Below are 19,972 nucleotides of genomic sequence, written 5' to 3' on the forward strand. Positions count from 1 at the left end.
TTGAAAGAATTTAAACAAGAGGGAAAATCTTAAATTTGAAGCATAGTGAGCATGTGGTTGACTGTGAGATGGTGTGACCATAACGCAGAGCAAAAATAGGCCATTCGGCTCATTGAGTCTGTTCTGCCATTCGGTGAGATCAGCTGAGGGGTGACCTTATAAAAGGTTTATGAAATCAAGAGGGGCATGGATAGAATAAATAGACAAAGTCTTTTCCCTGGGGTGGGAGAGTCCAGAACTAGAGGGCATAGGGTTAAGGTGAGATGGGCAAGATATAAAAAAGACCCAAGGGGCAACTTTTTCATGCAGAGGGTGGTACACATATGGAATGAGCTGCCAGAGGAAGTGGTGGAGGCTGGTACAATTGCAACATTTAGAAGGCATCTGGATAGGTATATGAATAAGAAGGGTTGAGGGGTATTGGCTGAGTGCTGGCAAGTGGGACTAGGTTAGGTTGGGTTGTCTGGCTGATATGGACGAGTTATACCGCAGGGTCTGTTTTCACGTTGTACATTTCTATAATACCTTTGAAAAATTAGAGATATATACGATTGCTTATGACATTAATCTCAATCCATGATTCAAATGACAGAGAAGATCAAAGTTGACTGGTTTATATTGCATGATTCCTTCACACTCAGTTGCAAGAGCACAATAGTTTGTTAGAATTCTCAAGTTACAATCAATTTTTAATGACAAATATACAAAATACTGACTTTGGCACTTACTCAGTTACACTGAAGATTTACAATTAATAAAACAATATAAGGACAATGATTAAAGAGCATTAATAAATGGAATAGTTACAATGCAATACATCGTACCCAGATCCAGACATGCCAGAGTATTTGTGCATTTCCACTCCTTCTCATGCGTGGGAGCTTTGACATCTTCCAGCACAAGGGGGACCCAGCCACCAAAAACATACATTCTGGGATGGGAACAAATTGTACAATAAAACTCTGTGTTGTGAGCATAACTGGCAGTGCAATTCTTAAGAATTTGATATGTTTCATAGAATAGATCCTCACTTGCTCCCAATCATCGTGGCAGAATGTAGACTTCGGGGCAGTGGTGGAACTCCAGCAACTTCTGGTTTGTTCCACGTTAAGCTCTCTGCATCGTGCAAATAAAACATATTCAAGAAACTTGTTAATCAGATAGACTACAAGCATTTGGTAAATAAATATACAAAACATTATTTTGGTAACTGCCTAAAGAACCTGCGGAGATTCAAAGAGAACATTTAAAAATAAATATATTTGATATTTGATATATTAAAGAAAAAGAGAGATCCTATAAAGTGGCCAAGAGCAGTGGGAAATCAGAAGATTGGGAAGGCTACAAAAACAAACAGAGGATTACAAAGAGAGTAATAAGGAAGGAGAGGATCAAATATGAAAGTAGTCTAGCCAGTAATATTAGAAATGATAGTAAAAGTTTCTTTCAATGCATAAGAAACAAACGACAGGCAAAAGTAGACATTGGGCCACTTCAAACTGATGCTGGAAGCCTAGTGATGGGAGATAAGGAAATAGCAGGAGAACTTAACAAGTACTTTGCGTCAGTTTTCACAGTGGAAGACATGAGTAATATCCCAACAATTAAAGGGAGTCAGGGAGCTGGGTTGAGTATGGTTGCCATTACAAAAGAGAAAGTGCTAGGAAAGCTAAAAGGTCTTAAAATTGATAAATCTCCTGGCCCCGATGGGATACATCCTAGAGTTCTGAGAGAGGTGGCTGAGGAAATAGCGGAGGCATTGGTTGAGATCTTTCAAAAGTCACTGGAGTCAGGGAAATTCCCGGATGATTGGAAGATCGTTGTTGCAACCCCCTTGTTCAAGAAAGGATCAAGACAAAAGATGGAAAATTATAGGCCAATAAGCCTAACCTCGTTTGTTGGTAAAATTCTAGAATCCATCATTAAGGATGAGGTTTCTAAATTCTTGGAAGAGCAGAGTCTGATTAGAACAAGTCAACATGGATTTAGTAAGGGGAGGTCGTGTCTGACAAACCTGTTGGAATTCTTTGAAGAGGTGACAAGTAGGTTAGACCAGGGAAACCCAGTGGATGTGGTCTATCAAAGGCCTTTTGGAAGTCTAAGGTGCCACACGGGAGGCTGCTGAGCAAGGTGAGGGCCCATGGTGTTTGAGGTGAGCTACTGGTATGGATTGAAGATTGGTTGTCTGACAGAAGGCAGAGAGTTGGGATAAAAGGTTCTTTTTCGGAATGGCGGCCGGTGACAAGCGGTGTCCCGCAGAGTTCAGTGTTGGGGCCGCAGCTGTTTACATTATATATTAATGATCTGGATGAAGGGATTGGGGGCATTCTAGCGAAGTTTGCTGATGATACAAAGTTAGGTGGATAGGCAGTTGTACTGAGGAAGTGGGGAGGCTGCAGAAGGATCTAGACAGTTTGGGAGAGTGGTCCAGGAAATGGCTGATGGAATTCAATGTGAGCAAATGCGAGATCTTGCACTTTGGGAAAAAGAATAAAAGCATAGACTACTTTCTAAACGGTGAGAAAATTTGTAAAGCCAAAATACAAAGGGATCTGGGAGTGCTAGTCGAGGATTCTCTAAAGGTAAACATGCAGGTTGAGTCTGTGATTAAGAAAGCGAATGCAATGTTGTCATTTATCTCAAGAGGGTTGGAATATAAAAGCACTGTTGTGCTACTGAGACTTTATAAAACTCTGGTTAGGCCCCATTTGGAGTACTGTGTCCAGTTTTGGTCCCCACACCTCAGGAAGGACATACGGACACTGGAATGTGTCCAGCGGAGATTCACACGGATGATCCCTGGAATGGTAGATCTAACATACGAGGAATGGCTGAGGATCCTGGGATTGTATTCATTGGAGTTTAGAAGATTAAGGGGAGATTTAATAGAAACTTACAAGATAATACATGGCTTGGAAAGGGTGGAGCTAGGAAATTGTTTCCGTTAGGCGAGGAGACTTGGACCCATGGACACAGCCTTAGAATTAAAGAGGGTCAATTCAGAACAGAAATACGGAGACATTTCTTAAGCCAGAGAGTGGTAGGCCTATGGAATTCATTGCCGCAGAGTGCAGTGGAGGCAGGGACGCTACATGTCTTCAAGGCATAGATTGATAAATTCAGGATGTCACAAGGAATTAAGGGCTAAGGGGAGAATGCTGGTAAGTGGAGTTGAAATGCCCAATGGCCATGATTGAGTGGCGGAGTGGACTCGATGGGCCGAATGGCCTTACTTCCATTCCTATGTCTTATGGTCTTATGATGGGGGTGGGGGAGTTTTGTGGGGAGGTGAAGGACAACTTGAAGAAACAGCAGGCCAAACAGAACTAATTGCATGCCTCTTACAAAGATCTGGTTCAGGATAAGACAAATAGCTTTCTTCTGTGTTGTATATCATCCTACAATTGAAACATCTTTCCAATATTCACTTTCAAAAATGTTAACAAATTCTCCAACTTTAAAGCTTCGATAATTAGAGAATTAATTTAATGAGTAAATGGAGCTGGAAAGAAAATAGTGCTACCACACACAGGTTAGGAGCCATTTGGACGGAAGTGGGTCTCTATCAGCAGTTTCTTCTGGAAACCACACATGCGTATATGCATGTACAGTACATTAGGACAGATCACGACCAACTTGACAGTGACCTCCTCCTCTCCCAAATTATCTAGACTAGAGCACGAAGTCACTTTATATATTCAATCTGATGAGGTGCTGGAGATCAGACACATAGATCAGCAAGCACTGTCAGCAGACAGGGCAGGGAGAAATCTAACTAACTGGTGGGAACAAGTAACAAATTTCTACAGTTCAGTACATGGCGTAACCATAGAGATCAGAGCTCTGAAGTTTGACCTATGGTCAGCCCAAATGTCACCAAGAGTAGTTCTTATTTGCATCATTAGCAAACTTAACTAAAGGTTGTGTAATTGTTGAACAGGCTTAATTGCAATATCTTCCAATCGTGCTTTTGAATGCCAAACTTTCAGATTTCTGCATTTTCCATTAAATGCTGAATTGAGTACACGAACATCCTAAATGTTTTTGTGTTGAGAAAATGCAATAGATGGCATACACAAGCTGCTTCTACCATAAAGTGACCTTCTGAATATAAAATACAGGTACACAGAATTCTTTACTCTTAGGGGAGACTCAAGTCAGAATCAGGCCTCTATGTAAAGTTGAAAGCAAAAAAAAATCCATTTCTCTAGCTTATAACAATGGAGACAGAGGTCTCCGATTTCAGCAAGTCCTCACTCATTGTGGTATAATTATCTAGAAAACAGCGTGCAGAAGTCATACTTCCTGCTTCATGAGTGCATTTTTAAACTTTAGTGCTCCTAAAACAGATTTGTCAACTGCAGAGAAATAAAATACAAATTTACCAATATCCAGTATCCACAGATCTCCAAGTCGACAGCCACTCATTCCACCATAGATGACAAGCTTTGGTTTTTTCTCTTTGTTGCGATACACGACTGCAGTGTGAGACTCTCTGGGTGGTGGTGGTGTGCCATGGGTGACTGGTATGTCCCATCCCACAACTCCCGATCCTGGCTTTAGTTCCAATATATACAGGTCATTTAAATACCTTTTTACAAAAAAAAATAACAGTTTTTGAATGAAAACCAGAATCTTTAGATTTTACCCTCAATTCTGCAGATATCTTTGTCACGAATCCAGCTGACATCACTACTGGTGTCAAGACAGACCCAGACTGTTTGAGAGATCAAATTTTGTTTTTTTTTCTTTGTTTTAACAAGTTAGCCTCATTTAAAAGATAATTATGCAATGCTGCATATTTGGTTTCAGTAATAAAATTGAAGTTATTATGAAGATAAAATAGAGTAAACCAAACCATTCAGATACAAACATATGGAGAACATTGGAGAAATTCAGCAAATCGGACAGCATCTGATGAGAGAGAAACAATTAATGTTTTGAGTTGGATTCTGAAGAGTCATACTGGACTTGAAATATTAACTCAGTTTCTCTCTCCAAAGGTGCTGCCAAATCTGCTGAATTTCTCCAATATTCTGTGTTTCTTTCAGATTTTCAGCATTCATAGTATTTTGCTTTTAAACCGGAGTTATGCAAATAAAAACTTCCAAAGCATGCAAAAATGTAATTCCATTAATGTCAAAAGCATTTACAATATGCATACTAGAGAGATTTCCCTTCTCTATCACCCCTATAGGGCTTAATGTAACTGTGACTTCAACACTTAGTCTTGAGAATTTGATAAGGTCTCTTCCTGGGGCCTTCATACAACTGAGCTTAAAAACTTGCTCAGCTTCAAATAACCGCTTCAGGATTTTAAACAAGCACTTCTTGTCAGGAACCCTTACCAAACTATTTACACTGAGGTAACTGATTTTTAACAATTCTAAATTATCCCTTTCTCAAGTGCAACTGCTTTACAAACCCAGCCTCAGCCAAGAATCAAGTTGAACATAAAACTCAACCCTTTTACTCCAAGCTCGGTGTGTTCCCTAAAGAAAAATCAATTCTTGCCCAGTAGTTAAAACTGGAGCCGAGTGGACAATTGCTTACTTTTTAACACAAATTCTTCCAATGTAAATGAAAATTCCAGGAAAGTCTCTTGAATACTGTGTTTTAAAATAAAGCACCATAGTTACAGAATACTAACAAATAAATCATGCAAACAGTTCGAATCTCAAAAATAAATTATGTTAAAACATACGTAAACCGGACCATCCATCACACCTTACTGAACAGGTAATGTAATCAGATGGAGTAGTTTAAGCTCTAATACAAATCTGGACAATATCAAGGAAAATCAAGGCTATGGGGGAGAAAGGTTAAAAAAAAAGCCATGATTTCATTGAATAGCAGAATTGACTTGATTTGCAGGATGGCTTACTTCTGCTTCCACATCTAAATAGATTTGGGCTGACAATTGGCAAGTAAGTTCACGCCACACAATTGAAGGTCAATGACCATCTCTAACAAGATAGAATCTAACCATCATCCTTGACAGTTAATGGTATGACCATTGCTGAATTCCCCCACCATCAACATTCAAGAAGTTGCCATTGACCAGAGACTGAACTGGACTCACCATATAAATCTTGTGGCTACAAGCACAGGTCAGAGGCTAGGAATCCTGCAGCGAGTAACTCACCTCTCAACTCCCCAGAGCCTATTCACCATCTATAAGGCAAATGTTAGGAGTGTGATGGAATACACCCCGCATGCCTGAATGAATGCAGCCCCAACAACACTCAAGAGGCTTGACACATCCATGAAGAAGATGTCTGCTCGATTGGTATAATATCCAGAAACACTTATTCCCTCCACCACTTAGTTGCAGCAATGTGCATCATCTACAAGTTACACTGCAGAAAATCACAACTGCTCCTTGGACAGTATCTTGCAAACTCCAAAACCACCAAATACCTGCAGGATCTCCTCAAAGATACTCACGCATCTTGATTTCGAAATATATTGCTGTTCCTTCAGTGTTGCTGGACGAAAATCAGAGAATCATATCCCGAATGGCTTTTGGGTGTGTCTACACTAAATGGATTGCAGCAGTTGAAGGTGGCAGCTCACCAGCACCTTCTCAAAGTCAAACACAGATGGGCAATAAATGCTGGCCAAGCCTGCACTCAGTAATTTCTGGACAGAACCAAGAGAAAGAATGCTACCATTCTATCATGAATACAAAACTGTTATTAACAGCCTTCGGAAAAGGGAACCTACAGTTCCTAACTTGTCTGGCTTATAAGGACTACAATCTGAGAAGACCACAGGAACAAAATGAGCTATTCAGCCCCTCAATTAGATGATACTCAACTGACACCTTAAACTCCATTTACTTCTACGAAAACAGAAATAGCTAAAAAAAAACCCTCAGCATGTCTGTTGGCACCTGTGGAGAGAAAGAAGAGTTAATCTTTCTGGTCCAGTGACTCTTCTCCATTTACTTGTCTTTGTTTCAATGCATTGACACCCTAACCTAATAAAATCATCTTGATCTCGGTCCCATAGAATTTGAATCACTATAGATTATTGTGGAAAGAGTTTTACCTTTACACTATTTTTTTCATGAAAACGGGTTTCCTGATTTCACAGAATCACTCTAACATTCTACTTGCTACACCTCCACAAGTTTAGTTCAATACAGCATGCATATGACATGCAAGCTTAACATTCTGTCCTCTTGTTTTGGCTTTCCCCACTAAAGATTTTCTGTACCTTACCTATTCTTTTTCAGAATGATTATCATAAGAATTGGAGGAAGATGACTGAGTAACTTAACTGAAATTAATCTAAATTTTAACCAATGTTGTGCTAATTTTCACTGCACTCTGCATGCACAATGTAATCGAGGCACTGTTATACAAGACCACAGTCAAAACATTCCAAAATGCACACTTCACCGTAGAAATAACACCAGCGGCACTTAAGATAGAAATACCCATTTGAATCAGGCTTCCACAGTACCTTCTAAGCTGCTGCAGTTGAGAAGCTAGACAGTGAAAAGCCTATAATTTGAGCTGCTGATGCAATAACAACTGCATGTACTTGATTTCTCATTTGCCCCCTGCACAAAAGGTATGCATTTATCTTCTTGAAGTGCAAGTTCAAGAAACAAAATTGACTCGTTTTTAAGACAGTGCATGATGATATCCCTGCATCATGTGTTCTTATAATTGCAGGACAGGTCTCATGACCTTGACAATAGACTCTCAGCCAGCGGAAACTCAAAGCTGAACTGGTTTCCCTCCCAATTCCAGGATGCAGCTGTGCTTCTTTAACACTAAACCAGAAAGAATCTTTCATTTCCTATTCACAACCCAATCAACTATGTTGCTCTCTTGGAATTAACTCAGTATCACCTCTTGAATTCTGGATTAATATCAAGTTTGAAAAAGGAAAAAAGTTTTAAAGAAGAGTAATCACCCAGGTTTCTTACCGTGGAATATTGTTTTTTGGATCTTCACTGTCGTTGGCTAATCCCCCAAATAAATAACATTTATTGTCAATTACAGAAAAGCAATGTCCGAGACGGGCACATGGTGGGGGACCATTTTTGGGGGCTTTGGCCTTCAACTTTTTCCATTCCCATCTGCTTGCCTGAAAAATAAAGCACAGTAACATTAATGATTGTTGATGTTTTACCTGAATATTACCCAGCTGTGGTGTCAATTTCAAAGCCTTAAGAGTATCAAAATTATGTCAAAATAAGTACTGCATGCTAACCTTGGACAACAGTCTCATTCACAGGAGAACAGCTGTATCACCAAAACACACTTTACCAGCATGAACATGGATAGTTAACAGTCCTTTGTATTTTGCAATACATTTGATAGATTTGTTTCATTAATTCTAATCCACAACTTAAAAATGCCTCCAAATAATTTTCTAAAAAAGGGTAGTATGGTTCTTCACCCTATTACTGCAATTTCCTGGATTTATTCGGGGGAAGAGGAAAAAAAACCTCCCTGTTCAAGCAGTAGGAATCCAAGTTTGATTGATTGTGGTGAAATCAGCTGCCAGGCAGATTCTGTAAATAACCGTTGCACTTTCAGGGTAAAAATGAAAATCGACTGGAGGAGCCACTAATAATCAGCCAATGATTTTCCTCCCTTCTCATTAATGTTCCAGTTCCTCCAAAATTGCACATATGGTGGGGTGGATTTGGCATTCTCTGCTACTTGCATTCTCATGCGCACCAAAATAAAGCATTTGAGGGTTGTTGTGCTACACCTATCTCTGAGCCAGAAAATCCAGCTTCATGTCCTACCTGCTCTGGAAATCTAACCTGTCCAAACAGATGGATTTAAAAATAATTATAGCTTGACTGTGAAAGGTTCCATGATAAGACAGATTTTAAGTTTGGACTTGTGCCAAAAAGACTGAGCAGTTGTGCAGAGTGACTACCTGCTGAGTGGAATTATATCTAGCCTAGATCATTACTCTTTGAGCAGGCAAAATGTAATTAATGTCCCATGGACTGCTAAACATTTAAACTAAATGTACAATAACACTATTAGATTTTGAACAAGACTGAAGACCCATGCATGTACCTACTACACTACTGCAGAACCTAATAATCTGGAATAACCTGTTGTTCTTGGACAAATGGATTACTATACAAACAGCCAGAAATTTCTGATCTCAGAGCTGGTACTCCTCCGTCCACCTCCCAAAATCTTCAAGAGAGAGAAAATTTCCTGTCCTCTATTCCTGTGAACGCAATGTCCCGAAGGAAGTATTCTGGTCACTGAAAACTTCAGGACAATAGACAAATAACATTAGCTGATTTAAAGTTTATAGCTCCACATCAAAATGCTTAAATTACTCATGTCATTAGAAAGTCATTGCAAAGAGTCCAATGTCTTTTTGTTTTTTTTAAAAAAAATGCTTCTATTGTAAACAAAAGGGAGAAAGTGAGAACTGCAGATGCTGGAGATCAGTGTCAAGAGGGTGATGCTGCAAAATCAAAACCCATTAGACAGCAGGAGAATCAACGTTTCTGGCATAAGCCTTTCATCAGGAATGAGCCTCTATCCTGATGAAGGGCTTTTGCTTGAACGCAGATTCTCCTGCTCTCCAGATGCTGCCTGACCAGCTGTGCTTTCCCAGCACCACACCCTTCGGCTATTGAGAAAAAAAGACAAGATCCAGAGAAGGTGCCGGAGGACTGGAGGATGACTAACATGATTCCACTTTTCATGAAAGGTGATAGACATAATGCAGACCAGTGAATTGCACATTAGTGGTAGGAAAAGTACTGGAGAAAATTCTGAAGGAAAGAATTAAATCTTCATTCAGAGAGACAAAGTTTGATCAGGGATAGGCAGTATGGCTTTCTCAGAAAAAAAAAGGTCATGCTGGAATTTTCTGAGGAAGTGATCAAGTGTTTGGATGAGGATAATGCAGTTGTAGTTTAGAAGAATTTCAGCAACGCCTTTGGCAAGATCCCAGATAACAGACTAATAAATAAAGGTTAAAGCACATGACATCCAGGGTAACTTGGAAAGTTGGATCCAAAATTGGCTGAGTGGGAGGAGACAGAACACAGTGGTCAAAGATTGGTTGTGTGACTGGAAGCGCATGTGTGCAAGGGATCACTGCAGGGTACTTTATTGCTCACGATATATTTTATATACTAAGTTTGACATGAAGATTGGCTGGATGGTTGTCAGGGAGAGAGGTGGTGTTAGATGGCTGGAGAATATAAACATACTGGTCAGATGGGCAAACCAGTGGCAGATGGAATTTAATCCTGATAGGTGTGAGGTAATATACTTTGGAAGAAGGCATCAGATAAGAAAGAACTTGAAGAATGCTAGAATACTAGGAAACGCAGAAGAATCTTGGGGTGTGTGTCCACAAATCCCTGAAAGTGGCAGGGAGATTAAGAGAGTAGTTAAATACTTGGATGAACACTGACAATGGCATAATAATCAAGGCTATTTGCCTAGATCGATAAAATGGGAAGACTGTAGATTTAGTGCTGTTTTGGCAGTACAGTCTCAATGGGCTAAAGGGCCTCTTCTATACTGTATGATTTCTGTGATTTATTCAGTCTGGGTCACAGCAAATTTGGTTTGACCAGAACAGTGTGAACGTGCTGACAGCTCCAGGAGTTCAATAACTTTATTTTGGAAAAAAATTCCTGGAATGGAAGAGTTTGGATAAAGTATTCCAGCGGTGGTAATATTTGGCTGAAGAGCCTTCATGTGAAACGAGCCCAAAAACACAATAAAACAGAAAAAAAAACTTAGATTGTAAGTAAAAGGTTGTGAACTATGAAGAATATTTCACTGAACACATACAAAGAACTTACCAATAAAGATAAACTTGCCTAATGAATCAGTAGCTACATATAATAAATCCGTGTACTACTCAACCTCGGGCTCAATCTCTAGTCTTTTGACTAATGTCAGATGAACAATAACAGATGGAGAAACATTTTTTTTCACCCACAGCCAATGAAGTAATGTACTCCCTTTCAATTACAGACAGCGTGTATAAGCAACACAGCAAGCCAATTTGGACACAGCAAGCTCCTACAAAAAGTCTCAATGTCTCCCAAACTTTAAGCAGGGAAGGGGTGGTGGAAACCACATTTAAAAAAAAAACACAAATCGGAAGATCAGTTTGCTATGAAGTTGAAGGCATGTATGGTACCTTTAAGAGTGTGTGAGAAAGTGGTTTTGCACTGAGAGCTTGCAGCGCCAGTCATGTGACTGACTAGCAGTCTCAGTGTACTGGGAAATTGAAAATATGTAACATTTGGTTATGAAACAAGTACCTGAGTTTTGGTTGCTATGTTTACACAACAGTTCGAATTTAACCAGTTTAAATTATGCCCCAAGACACTAAAACCAAATCGAATTTGAATTTTACTGTTTTGCCAACATCAAGCCAATGAGATAATCTGATGCTTGGGATATAAAAAAGCCGGTATTTTGAGAGTTAGCCAGAGTTGCCAACTGCCATCGCCAAAGTAACTGCGAACAAAAAACTCTATCAAAGGTATCTTTTTCACATGAAACATCTTTTCAGCAAAAGACCGATGATCCAGGGAGATCTACAGCCAGAGGGAGGATGACAGAGTCTACCGCCGCTGTCTGGTTTTGAAAATTACATTTATATAATTTTAATGCAGGTGGTTATTGGAACAGCATATTGTTATAGAGTTGGAGTCAGATAAGAAGAGGTCAGGAGAAAAGGAGGCTTAGGAGTTGTAAATAGTTGTTGTTTAATGTTCACTTTTAGAGTTAAAGGAATAAATTGATATTTTTCTTTAAATAGTGGAATTTCAGAGTTCTCTGTCACATACTTTAACAGAATACAAGGCGAGGTGAGCTTTACTGGGTGTTTGATTTAATTAACAGAGGGGTTCACTGCTGCGTTGTAACAGTTTGGGGGTTTGGGTCCTTGATTTGGACAGGTTTAGACAGATCCACGCTGAGATTTGGGGTATGAAAGATCCTAGCAGATTTAAATACTTGCTGATTAGTGTCCTAGATCTTTAAATAAAACACAGGTGAGAGAATTTGTTTAATTCAACCAACCCATGAGTAACAAATTAAAAGTGAGAGAAATGGCTCCTAAAATTGTTAAAGTAGTTCTATGGTTTGAAGATGATTCCCAAATTTGCCATGGATATTTAGAAGGACAGAGAAAGACTATACTTTTGGAATTAGCAAAGAAGTTAGAATTTGGTTTAACCAGGGACAAAAATGGGCGGCACGGTGGCACAGTGGTTAGCACTGCTGCCTCACAGCGCCAGAGACCTGGGTTCAATTTCTGCCTCAGGCAACTGTTTGTGTGGAGTTTGCACATTCTCCCCGTGTCTGCGTGGGTTTCCTCCGGGTGCTCCTGTTTCCTCCCACAGTCCAAAAATGTGCAAGTTAGGTGAATTGGCCATGCTAAATTGCCAGCAGTGTTCGGTGAAGGGGTAAATGTAGGGGAATGGGTCTGGGTGGGTTACTCGTTGGAGGGTCGGTGTGGACTTGTGGGGCTGAAGGGCCTGTTTCCACACTAAGTAATCTAATCTAAAGCTGAAATTGTAAGGGAGTTAGTCAATCATTAGGTGTGTCAGAGAAACAGACATGTGCAGAATTGAGAAAAATGGAGTTGGAAGATAAAGAAAGGGAGAGACAGAGAAAAAAAGAGAGAGACAGCGCGAGAGAGACTGTGAACTTCAGAAGTTGCGAATTAGTCAGGAAAGTCAAGTTAATAGGATGGAGATGAAGAGAGAAAGTAATGATACATACAAATATGATAAAACACCGCCACATTTTGCTGAGAAAGATGTTGAAGTCTTCTTTATTTCAGTTGGAAAAATTGGCTAGGCAGATGGACTTTTGGGTAATGCCAATTCAAACTAAGATGGTAGGCAGAGCTAGAGAGGTATTTGCAGCACTATCAGATGAGGGATCAAGAGATCATAAAGTAGCCTGTTTGACATCTTCAAGTGCTTATGAGTTGGTACCAGAAGCGTATAGACAGCAGTTCAGAAACACAGGAGGAACCAGGTCAGACTCACGTTGAATTTGAAATAATTAAACATAGTACTTTTGATAAACGAGTGTAACCCAAGACCTATGAGGTTCTAAGAGAGATCATTCTGTTGGAGGAGTTTAAAAACTCAGGTCGGCGAAATTAGCCCAATAAAGCAGAGATCACAAAATACAGATCGAAGTGAAATTAACAAACAGTTAATTAGTATGGTGATATTGCTGAAGAGAAATTGATTAAGCTGAAACAGCACAGACAGACAGTCTGTCCAGATAGCAGAAACCTCTCTTCCTCAAGTGGAGAATCAAGCCAGGTTTTATAGGAATCTTGTACAATAAAGTTAATTAAAATGGGGGAAAATACAATGTACTTGAAAATTAATTTGAAAATTTGATGATAATTGAAAAGCAGTTATCAGAAGAATGTCCTGATTGTTGATACAATGTAACATCCTGCCAGCACCAATGAGTGCCTGATGGGATGAGGAGATTCCAGCTCTCTTTGCAGGTAGGCGAGAATCTCTCTTTTGAAACAAAGTTAAAAAAAATCACAACACCAGGTCATAGTCCAACAGGTTTAATTGGAAGCATTAGCTTTTGCAGCACTGCTCCTTCAGCAGGCGGTTGTCCACCTGAAGGAGCAATGCTCCGAAAGCTAGTGCTTCCAAATAAACCTGTTGGACTATAACCTGGTGTTGTGTGATTTTTAACTTTGTTCACCCCAGTCTAACACTGGCGTCTCCAAATCTTTTGGAACAGTAAGGTGTTTCCATTGTTTCTATCCTGTGAGCGAGGTATTCTGGTGCCTCTCCATCTGATCTGTCCTGTGTGGGGCTTTGGTATCACTGGGTTATGAGACTGCCCTCGGGGCTTTGGGACAGCTGTGTTCACCGGGTCCAGGAAGCTTATTGTTAGTTTGCCTTGGGAAGTGAAATCCCTTGTCTGCGAGTCTCTTATCAGCTTGTTTGGTCAATACGGAGGTATTCTGGGTGTTTCTGGAATGATTTGGATAGGTTTGATTTCCTGTGTTATGTGTGGGCATGCTATGGGCAGGCAGGGTGGCAGATCTTTTCCCACAAACTCACTTCCAGAGATGGTAAGAATTCATGTGGATGAATGGAAAGTTCAAGAAGTGTGAAGAGCAGCACAGATGGCAGATGAATATATATTGATGCATAAGGCAAAGTTTAGTTTCCAGCAAGAATTTCATCCTGTGAGGGATAGAAATTGGGAGAAGGGGAGATCCTACACTACAAAACAAAGAGTAGACAACACTGGTAATTGTTTACCACAGGTTAAAAAAGAGGCCCAAGAGGGTGGAAAGGAGGTGAAAGGCCTCAGGTGTTTCCACTGTGGTAAAGTGGGACATGCAAAGACACAGTGCTGGTCGTTAAAGAAAGGCTCTGTGGGAAAAGGCATGGTAAAAGAAGCTAAACCTGTGGCATTAGTGAAAGTAGTAAAGGAAACCCCAAGAAAAGGTAGAGGAGCTGCAGCAGAGAGCACAGCCTAGGCAGGGGCTGGGAATGGAGTTTGTGCCTGCTCTTCATAAAGAATTAGCCTCTGTGGGTCAAGTTTACTCAGAAAGAAGAGGGGAAGGGAATGAAGTCATAATTTGAGATACAGCACCTAGTCAGTTTCTAATAATAAGAGATGAACACACTTACATTCTTTCGGACCTGTTACCAGAGAGAGTGGTAATTTTTCTGATAGGGAATGCTAAATTTCTGTCCATGTAAGATCAGGTTGGAGTGTCAACTCAAGACTGGGGAAGAAACAGTGGGAGTGATTGACAGAGTGTCAGTTCCAGGAACAGTTTGTTCTTAGGAATGATTTAGTAGGATCCAAGGTGGTAGTGACAACCCTGGCTGTGGAGAAGCCAAAAGACCAGGGAACTGAGGAGTTAAAGGAAAATTCCAGGGTATTTTTCTCAGATTGTGCAGTAACAAGATCCCACTACTATACAGCACAAAGCAAAAACTAAAGAGAAAAATGAAGGAGTTGAAGTTTATTTAGTGGATACCCCATTTGACATAATGGTACGGGAAAATCCTGAACAGGCAGAGGGTCAGGTATATAGTCCTGAAAAGCTAATGGACTTACAACAGAAAGACTAGACAATAAAAAGATATATATGTTGATGCATACTCAGAAAAGGAGTCAGAGAATATTCCTGAAGCTTATCTTAAACATAGAATCCTAAGACGGAAACAGAGACCGCAGCAGGTTAGAGAAGAGGAGAAATGGGCAGAAGCGCACAAAAATGTTTTGCCAGTAGCATACAGACAGGAAGTTTTATGGGTAGCATATGAATTACCTGTAGGAGGTCACCCAAGTGTATGAAGACTCTGGCTAAGGTACAAAAGCATTTCTATTGGCCTGGAATGCATATGGGTGTGGCTAACTGTTGCCATACATGCCAAGTATTAGGTAAGCCAAAGGCAGTAATAAAACCAACATTTTTGTTGCCAATTCCTACGTTCAGAGAATCTTTCATGCGGGTTATGATTGACTGTCTAGGTCCCCTCCCAAGAAGTAAAAATGGGAACCAGTACTTGCTAACCATAATGGATGTATCTACCAGATTTTTGGAGGCAATTCCATTACAGAGTATTAAGGCAAAAAAAGGGTGGTAGAGGAGTTGGTAGCTTTCTTCATGCGGTATGGGCTACCCAGAGAGATTCAGTCAGACCGAGTGTCTAATTTGATTGTTTAACGAAGTCATGGATAGCTTAGGCAGACAGCACTTCAAATCCAGCACATATTAGATTAGATTCCCTATAGTATGGAAACAGGTCCTTTGGCCCAACCTGTCCACACCAACTGTCCGAAGAGTAACCCACCCACATTCATTTCCCTCTAACTAATGCATCTAATGTTATGGGCAAGTTAGCGTGGCCAATTCACCTGACCCGCACATCTTTGGACTGTGGGAGGAAACCGGAGCACCCGGAAGAAACCCATGCAGACACGAGGAAAATATGCAAACTCCACACAGACAGTCACCAGAGGCTGGAATTGAACTTGGGACCTTGGTATGGAGAGGCAGCAGTGATAAGCAATGAGCCACCGTCCACCCAGATGATACTATCATCCAGTATGCCAGGGAAAAGTGACATCAGACCCTGAAGATCATGTTGAGAGCATATTGCCAGGATTACCCGAATGATTGGGATAAAGTTATCCCTTTTGGATCAGTTTATTCCCTTTGAGTTAATATTCGGACATTAAGTGAGAGGGCCTTTGAAATTAAAGAGAAATGGACAGGACCGAAGTCGGAGATCTCACACTTGAATTATGTATTGGAGGTGAGGGAGAGAATAAATTGGGTATGTGAGAGGGCTAAACAGCACCTGAGGAGGACACAGCGTAGAATGAAGCAAGTGACAGATAAATAAAATTTGGACGTTTCCCATGGGGATCACATATTAGTATCATTACCAGTGGTAGGAGATCCCTTCCAAGCTAGGTTTAGCAGTCCCTACCAAATATAGAAAATGTTGAGTCATGTAAACTATCTGGTAAAGATGCCAGATAGGAAAAAACTGCACTGGGTAGGTCTTGTGAATATGTTGAAACCTTATTAATAGCAGACAGGAGGAACTGGAGAAACAGGTGTTCATTACTGCCCTGCAGAGTGAGGAATCAAATCCAGATGCTGTGGAGTTTGATGTGCCTCAAAATACGTTAAACAATGAGGTGGTCCTTAAGGAGTGGAATAATTTAGTGAACTATCAGCCTCAGGAGCAAATTACACAGCTGAACGTTTGTTGCAGCAGTATGAGGACATATGCAGAAATAAGATGGGGAGGACTAATGCTATTGTGCATGAGGTAAAAGTAGGGAATGCTGTTCTGATAAAAACAACACTCCCCGAAGGCTTAATCCTTTCAAAGCTACACATGTCCAGAAAGGAGTGATGCAATGCTCAAAGATATAATCAAACAGTGTCAGAGCGAGTGGAGCTCGCCGAGTGTCTTCGTTCCCAAACATGACGGGACTCAACGATCTTGTGTGAACTATTGGAGGGTCAATACCATAATAAAATCAGACTCACACCCAAAACCACAATCAGAGGACTGCATAGAAAAAGTTGGTCAAGTCAGTTACATCACAAAGTTGGACTTAGTGCGTGGTTATTGGCAGGTCCCTTTATTGGAGAAAGCCGAAGAAATTTCTGTATTTGTAACCCCAAATGGACTATATCAATTCAAAGAGGTGACCTTTGGAATGAAGAATGCACCAGCCACGTTCCAAAGACTCATGGACAGAGTTATGGCTGGGTTAACAAACTGTGCAGTCTATCTGGACTATGGAGAATTCTCCTGCTCCTCGGATGCTGCCTGGCCTGCTGTTTTTTCCAGCACATTTGTCAAATTTAAAAGCAGTTTTAACTACCACGCCAGTTTTAGCTACACCAAACTTTTTGAACCCTTCAGAGTTGCAATCGATGCTAGCAACATTGAAGTTGGTGCTGTACTGCTACAGGAAGGTGATGATGGAATGGAACAGCCAGTTGGTTACTCTTTAAAGAAACTCAACACCCATACTATACTATGAAGATATGGAAGTACTGTACTGTTAAATAGAGTTAAAAGCTAGCAGAACTACCTGATAGCACCAAATGTTCTGAACAAGATATAATGTAACATTATATTGTATACTGAACATGTGGTTCAGTAGCTAATTGCCTGGAAACGTCAAAACAGATTCTACTTAGGCCAATCAGTTTAAATTATACCCCCAAAAAATACCAAACTCCAATTAAGTTTGAATCGAGTATATTAACAATCTTAAAAGCCAATGACACAATCCAACGCTTTTTTTGGGGAGGGGTATAAGACAGAAAAATTGAACAGTTGAGAGGAGAACTGCCACAAGACTAACAGATGTAGACTGCCTGAGAGGTACCTGATGAGAGAAGAGTTTGCACAGAGAAAACCATCAACACTGTCCAGGATAGCAAATTTGCAAAGAGAAAATTCGACAACTGGCTGGTTTTGAAATTTGAACTATTCATTAAATCTTAATTGGGGGTTTTTATCGGTCTAGTATTATAGAAGGGAAAGTACAAAATACTCAGAGGAAGGAGTTGTAAATGGTTGTTAGTTAATTATTCTCTGTTATACTTCAAGAAATAAAGTTGCTAATTTTTACCTTAAATAGTTCTTGGCCAAACAAATCTTCACAGATGACTGTACAGGATAAATTATTTCTATGTTGCTGGTTTAAATTAAGCAGGAGGGTTTACCCTGCGTCATAACACTACCATCGCAACAGAATTATTGAGTTTGGTACTAGACTTACAGCATTTATGTGACAAACTGTCCGAGACAGTTGCATACATGGATCACAATCCTCTTACATTTTTGGCATGATTTAAAGAGAAGAATATGAGACTGTTTTGTTGGAGTCTTATGTTGCAGTCTTTGAATTTACAAATTGTACATATTGCGGGTCATAACAATTGTGATAGCAGATGCGTTATTGTGGACTAAATGGATAAAGTACAGAAAAGATTGAACCGATACCAATGTAATATATGTGTGCGCAGAAATTAATATGAACTTAGATTAATGTCTTATGTATTTCATTGTAATGGGGTTAAGAAAAATAGAAGCCAACATTTCATTATTTTCTGAAGGGGAGAGGTATTATGAAGTTGATGGTGTACACTGTACCTTTAAGGGAGTGTGAAAGCGGTTTTACAGAGCTTGCAGGCACCATGTGACTGACTAGTGGTCTCAGTGTACTGGAAAATTGAAATTATTTGGTTATGAAACAAGTACCTGAGTTTTGGTTACTATGTTTCCACAACAGTTCAAATTTAACCAGTTTAAATTATGCCACAAGATACTAAAACCCAATCAAGTTTGAATTTTACTGTTCTGCCAATATCAAACCAACGAGATGATCCGACGTTTGAGGTATAACGAAGCCGGAGGTTTGAGTTAGCCAGAGAGCGCGGCCAACTGTCCTCGCCAAAGTAACTGCGAGCAAAAGACTCTCTATCAAAGGTAGATCCATCTTTGTAGCAAAAGACCGAAGACGACCTAGGGAGGTCTACAGCCAGAGGAAAGAGGAAACCGGAGACAACCGCTGCTGAAAGCGCAAATTCCTACTGGTTCCCCAAAGGAAAACTGTGCTCTTACAGAGAGTTAATTTATGTTATAAACATTAGATGATATCAGCCGTTAACAAAGAAAAATGTATTCATATATAAATGGAAGATACATATGTTGATTTAGGATGTCTCAAAACATTTCACATGCATTACATTACCTGTAGCTCATAGAGCTCATTGCTGTATTTTCCATACTCCACCATGCCACCGAACACCAACAGTCGAGTCCCATCGCATACGAATCCATAGGCCGCGCAGCCTGCAGGAATGTCCCCCCTCACCGCTGGAATGAACCACTGATTGGTTGCTAAAAGCAGACAAAAAGATAGAAAGTGACATTTCTCTATTCTATCCCAATATCAATGTACAAAATAAGGCCTATTGCTTGTACTTATATAGTACTTTATCACAGCAAACACAGAATAGACTGGTGTTGATGAGGTGCTCGCATGGTCACTAGATTTCACAAAGTGCTTCCCAGCCAGTGAAGTACGCCCTTGCAAGTTCAGCCGCCGTGCATAAGGAACACATCAAGACAATGTGCACACGGCAAACCCCTGCAAATAGCAATTTGATAATGACCAAATAATGTGATTTGTTGATTAAGGTATAAGCATTGGCCAGAACAGAGATATTTCCCGGTGCTTCTTTGGAATGCTGTCATAGGATCGTTTACTTCTACCCAAGCTCACAGATGGGGCCCAGGTTAAACATCTCATTTGAAAGATGGCTCCTCAGACAAAGTGATATTCCCTCAACTTTGCTGTGTATTGTCCATTAGCACATTTTTGAGTTCAAATCCTGGAACAGATCTTGAATCTTCTGCCTCTTAGGCAAGTGAGTTGCA

General features: G+C 40.2%; 1 protein-coding gene across 1 annotated transcript in view; it reads right to left on the reverse strand.

Annotated features, from left to right (window-relative positions):
• LOC132822224 (host cell factor 1-like) overlaps window positions 1-19,972 on the reverse strand; it is a 115,759-nt gene that overhangs the window by 71,712 nt on the left and 24,075 nt on the right. Inside the window, exons 2-6 of the mRNA XM_060835325.1 lie at window positions 19,284-19,432; window positions 7,943-8,103; window positions 4,386-4,591; window positions 1,032-1,116; window positions 825-931 (exon numbers count right to left, since the gene is read on the reverse strand). Of these exons, the coding sequence (XP_060691308.1) occupies window positions 825-931; window positions 1,032-1,116; window positions 4,386-4,591; window positions 7,943-8,103; window positions 19,284-19,432 (708 nt within the window). The remainder of the gene's footprint in view (window positions 1-824; window positions 932-1,031; window positions 1,117-4,385; window positions 4,592-7,942; window positions 8,104-19,283; window positions 19,433-19,972) is intronic.

Source organism: Hemiscyllium ocellatum, chromosome 14 (assembly GCF_020745735.1).
Source record: "Hemiscyllium ocellatum isolate sHemOce1 chromosome 14, sHemOce1.pat.X.cur, whole genome shotgun sequence".
Classification (NCBI taxonomy): domain Eukaryota; kingdom Metazoa; phylum Chordata; class Chondrichthyes; order Orectolobiformes; family Hemiscylliidae; genus Hemiscyllium; species Hemiscyllium ocellatum.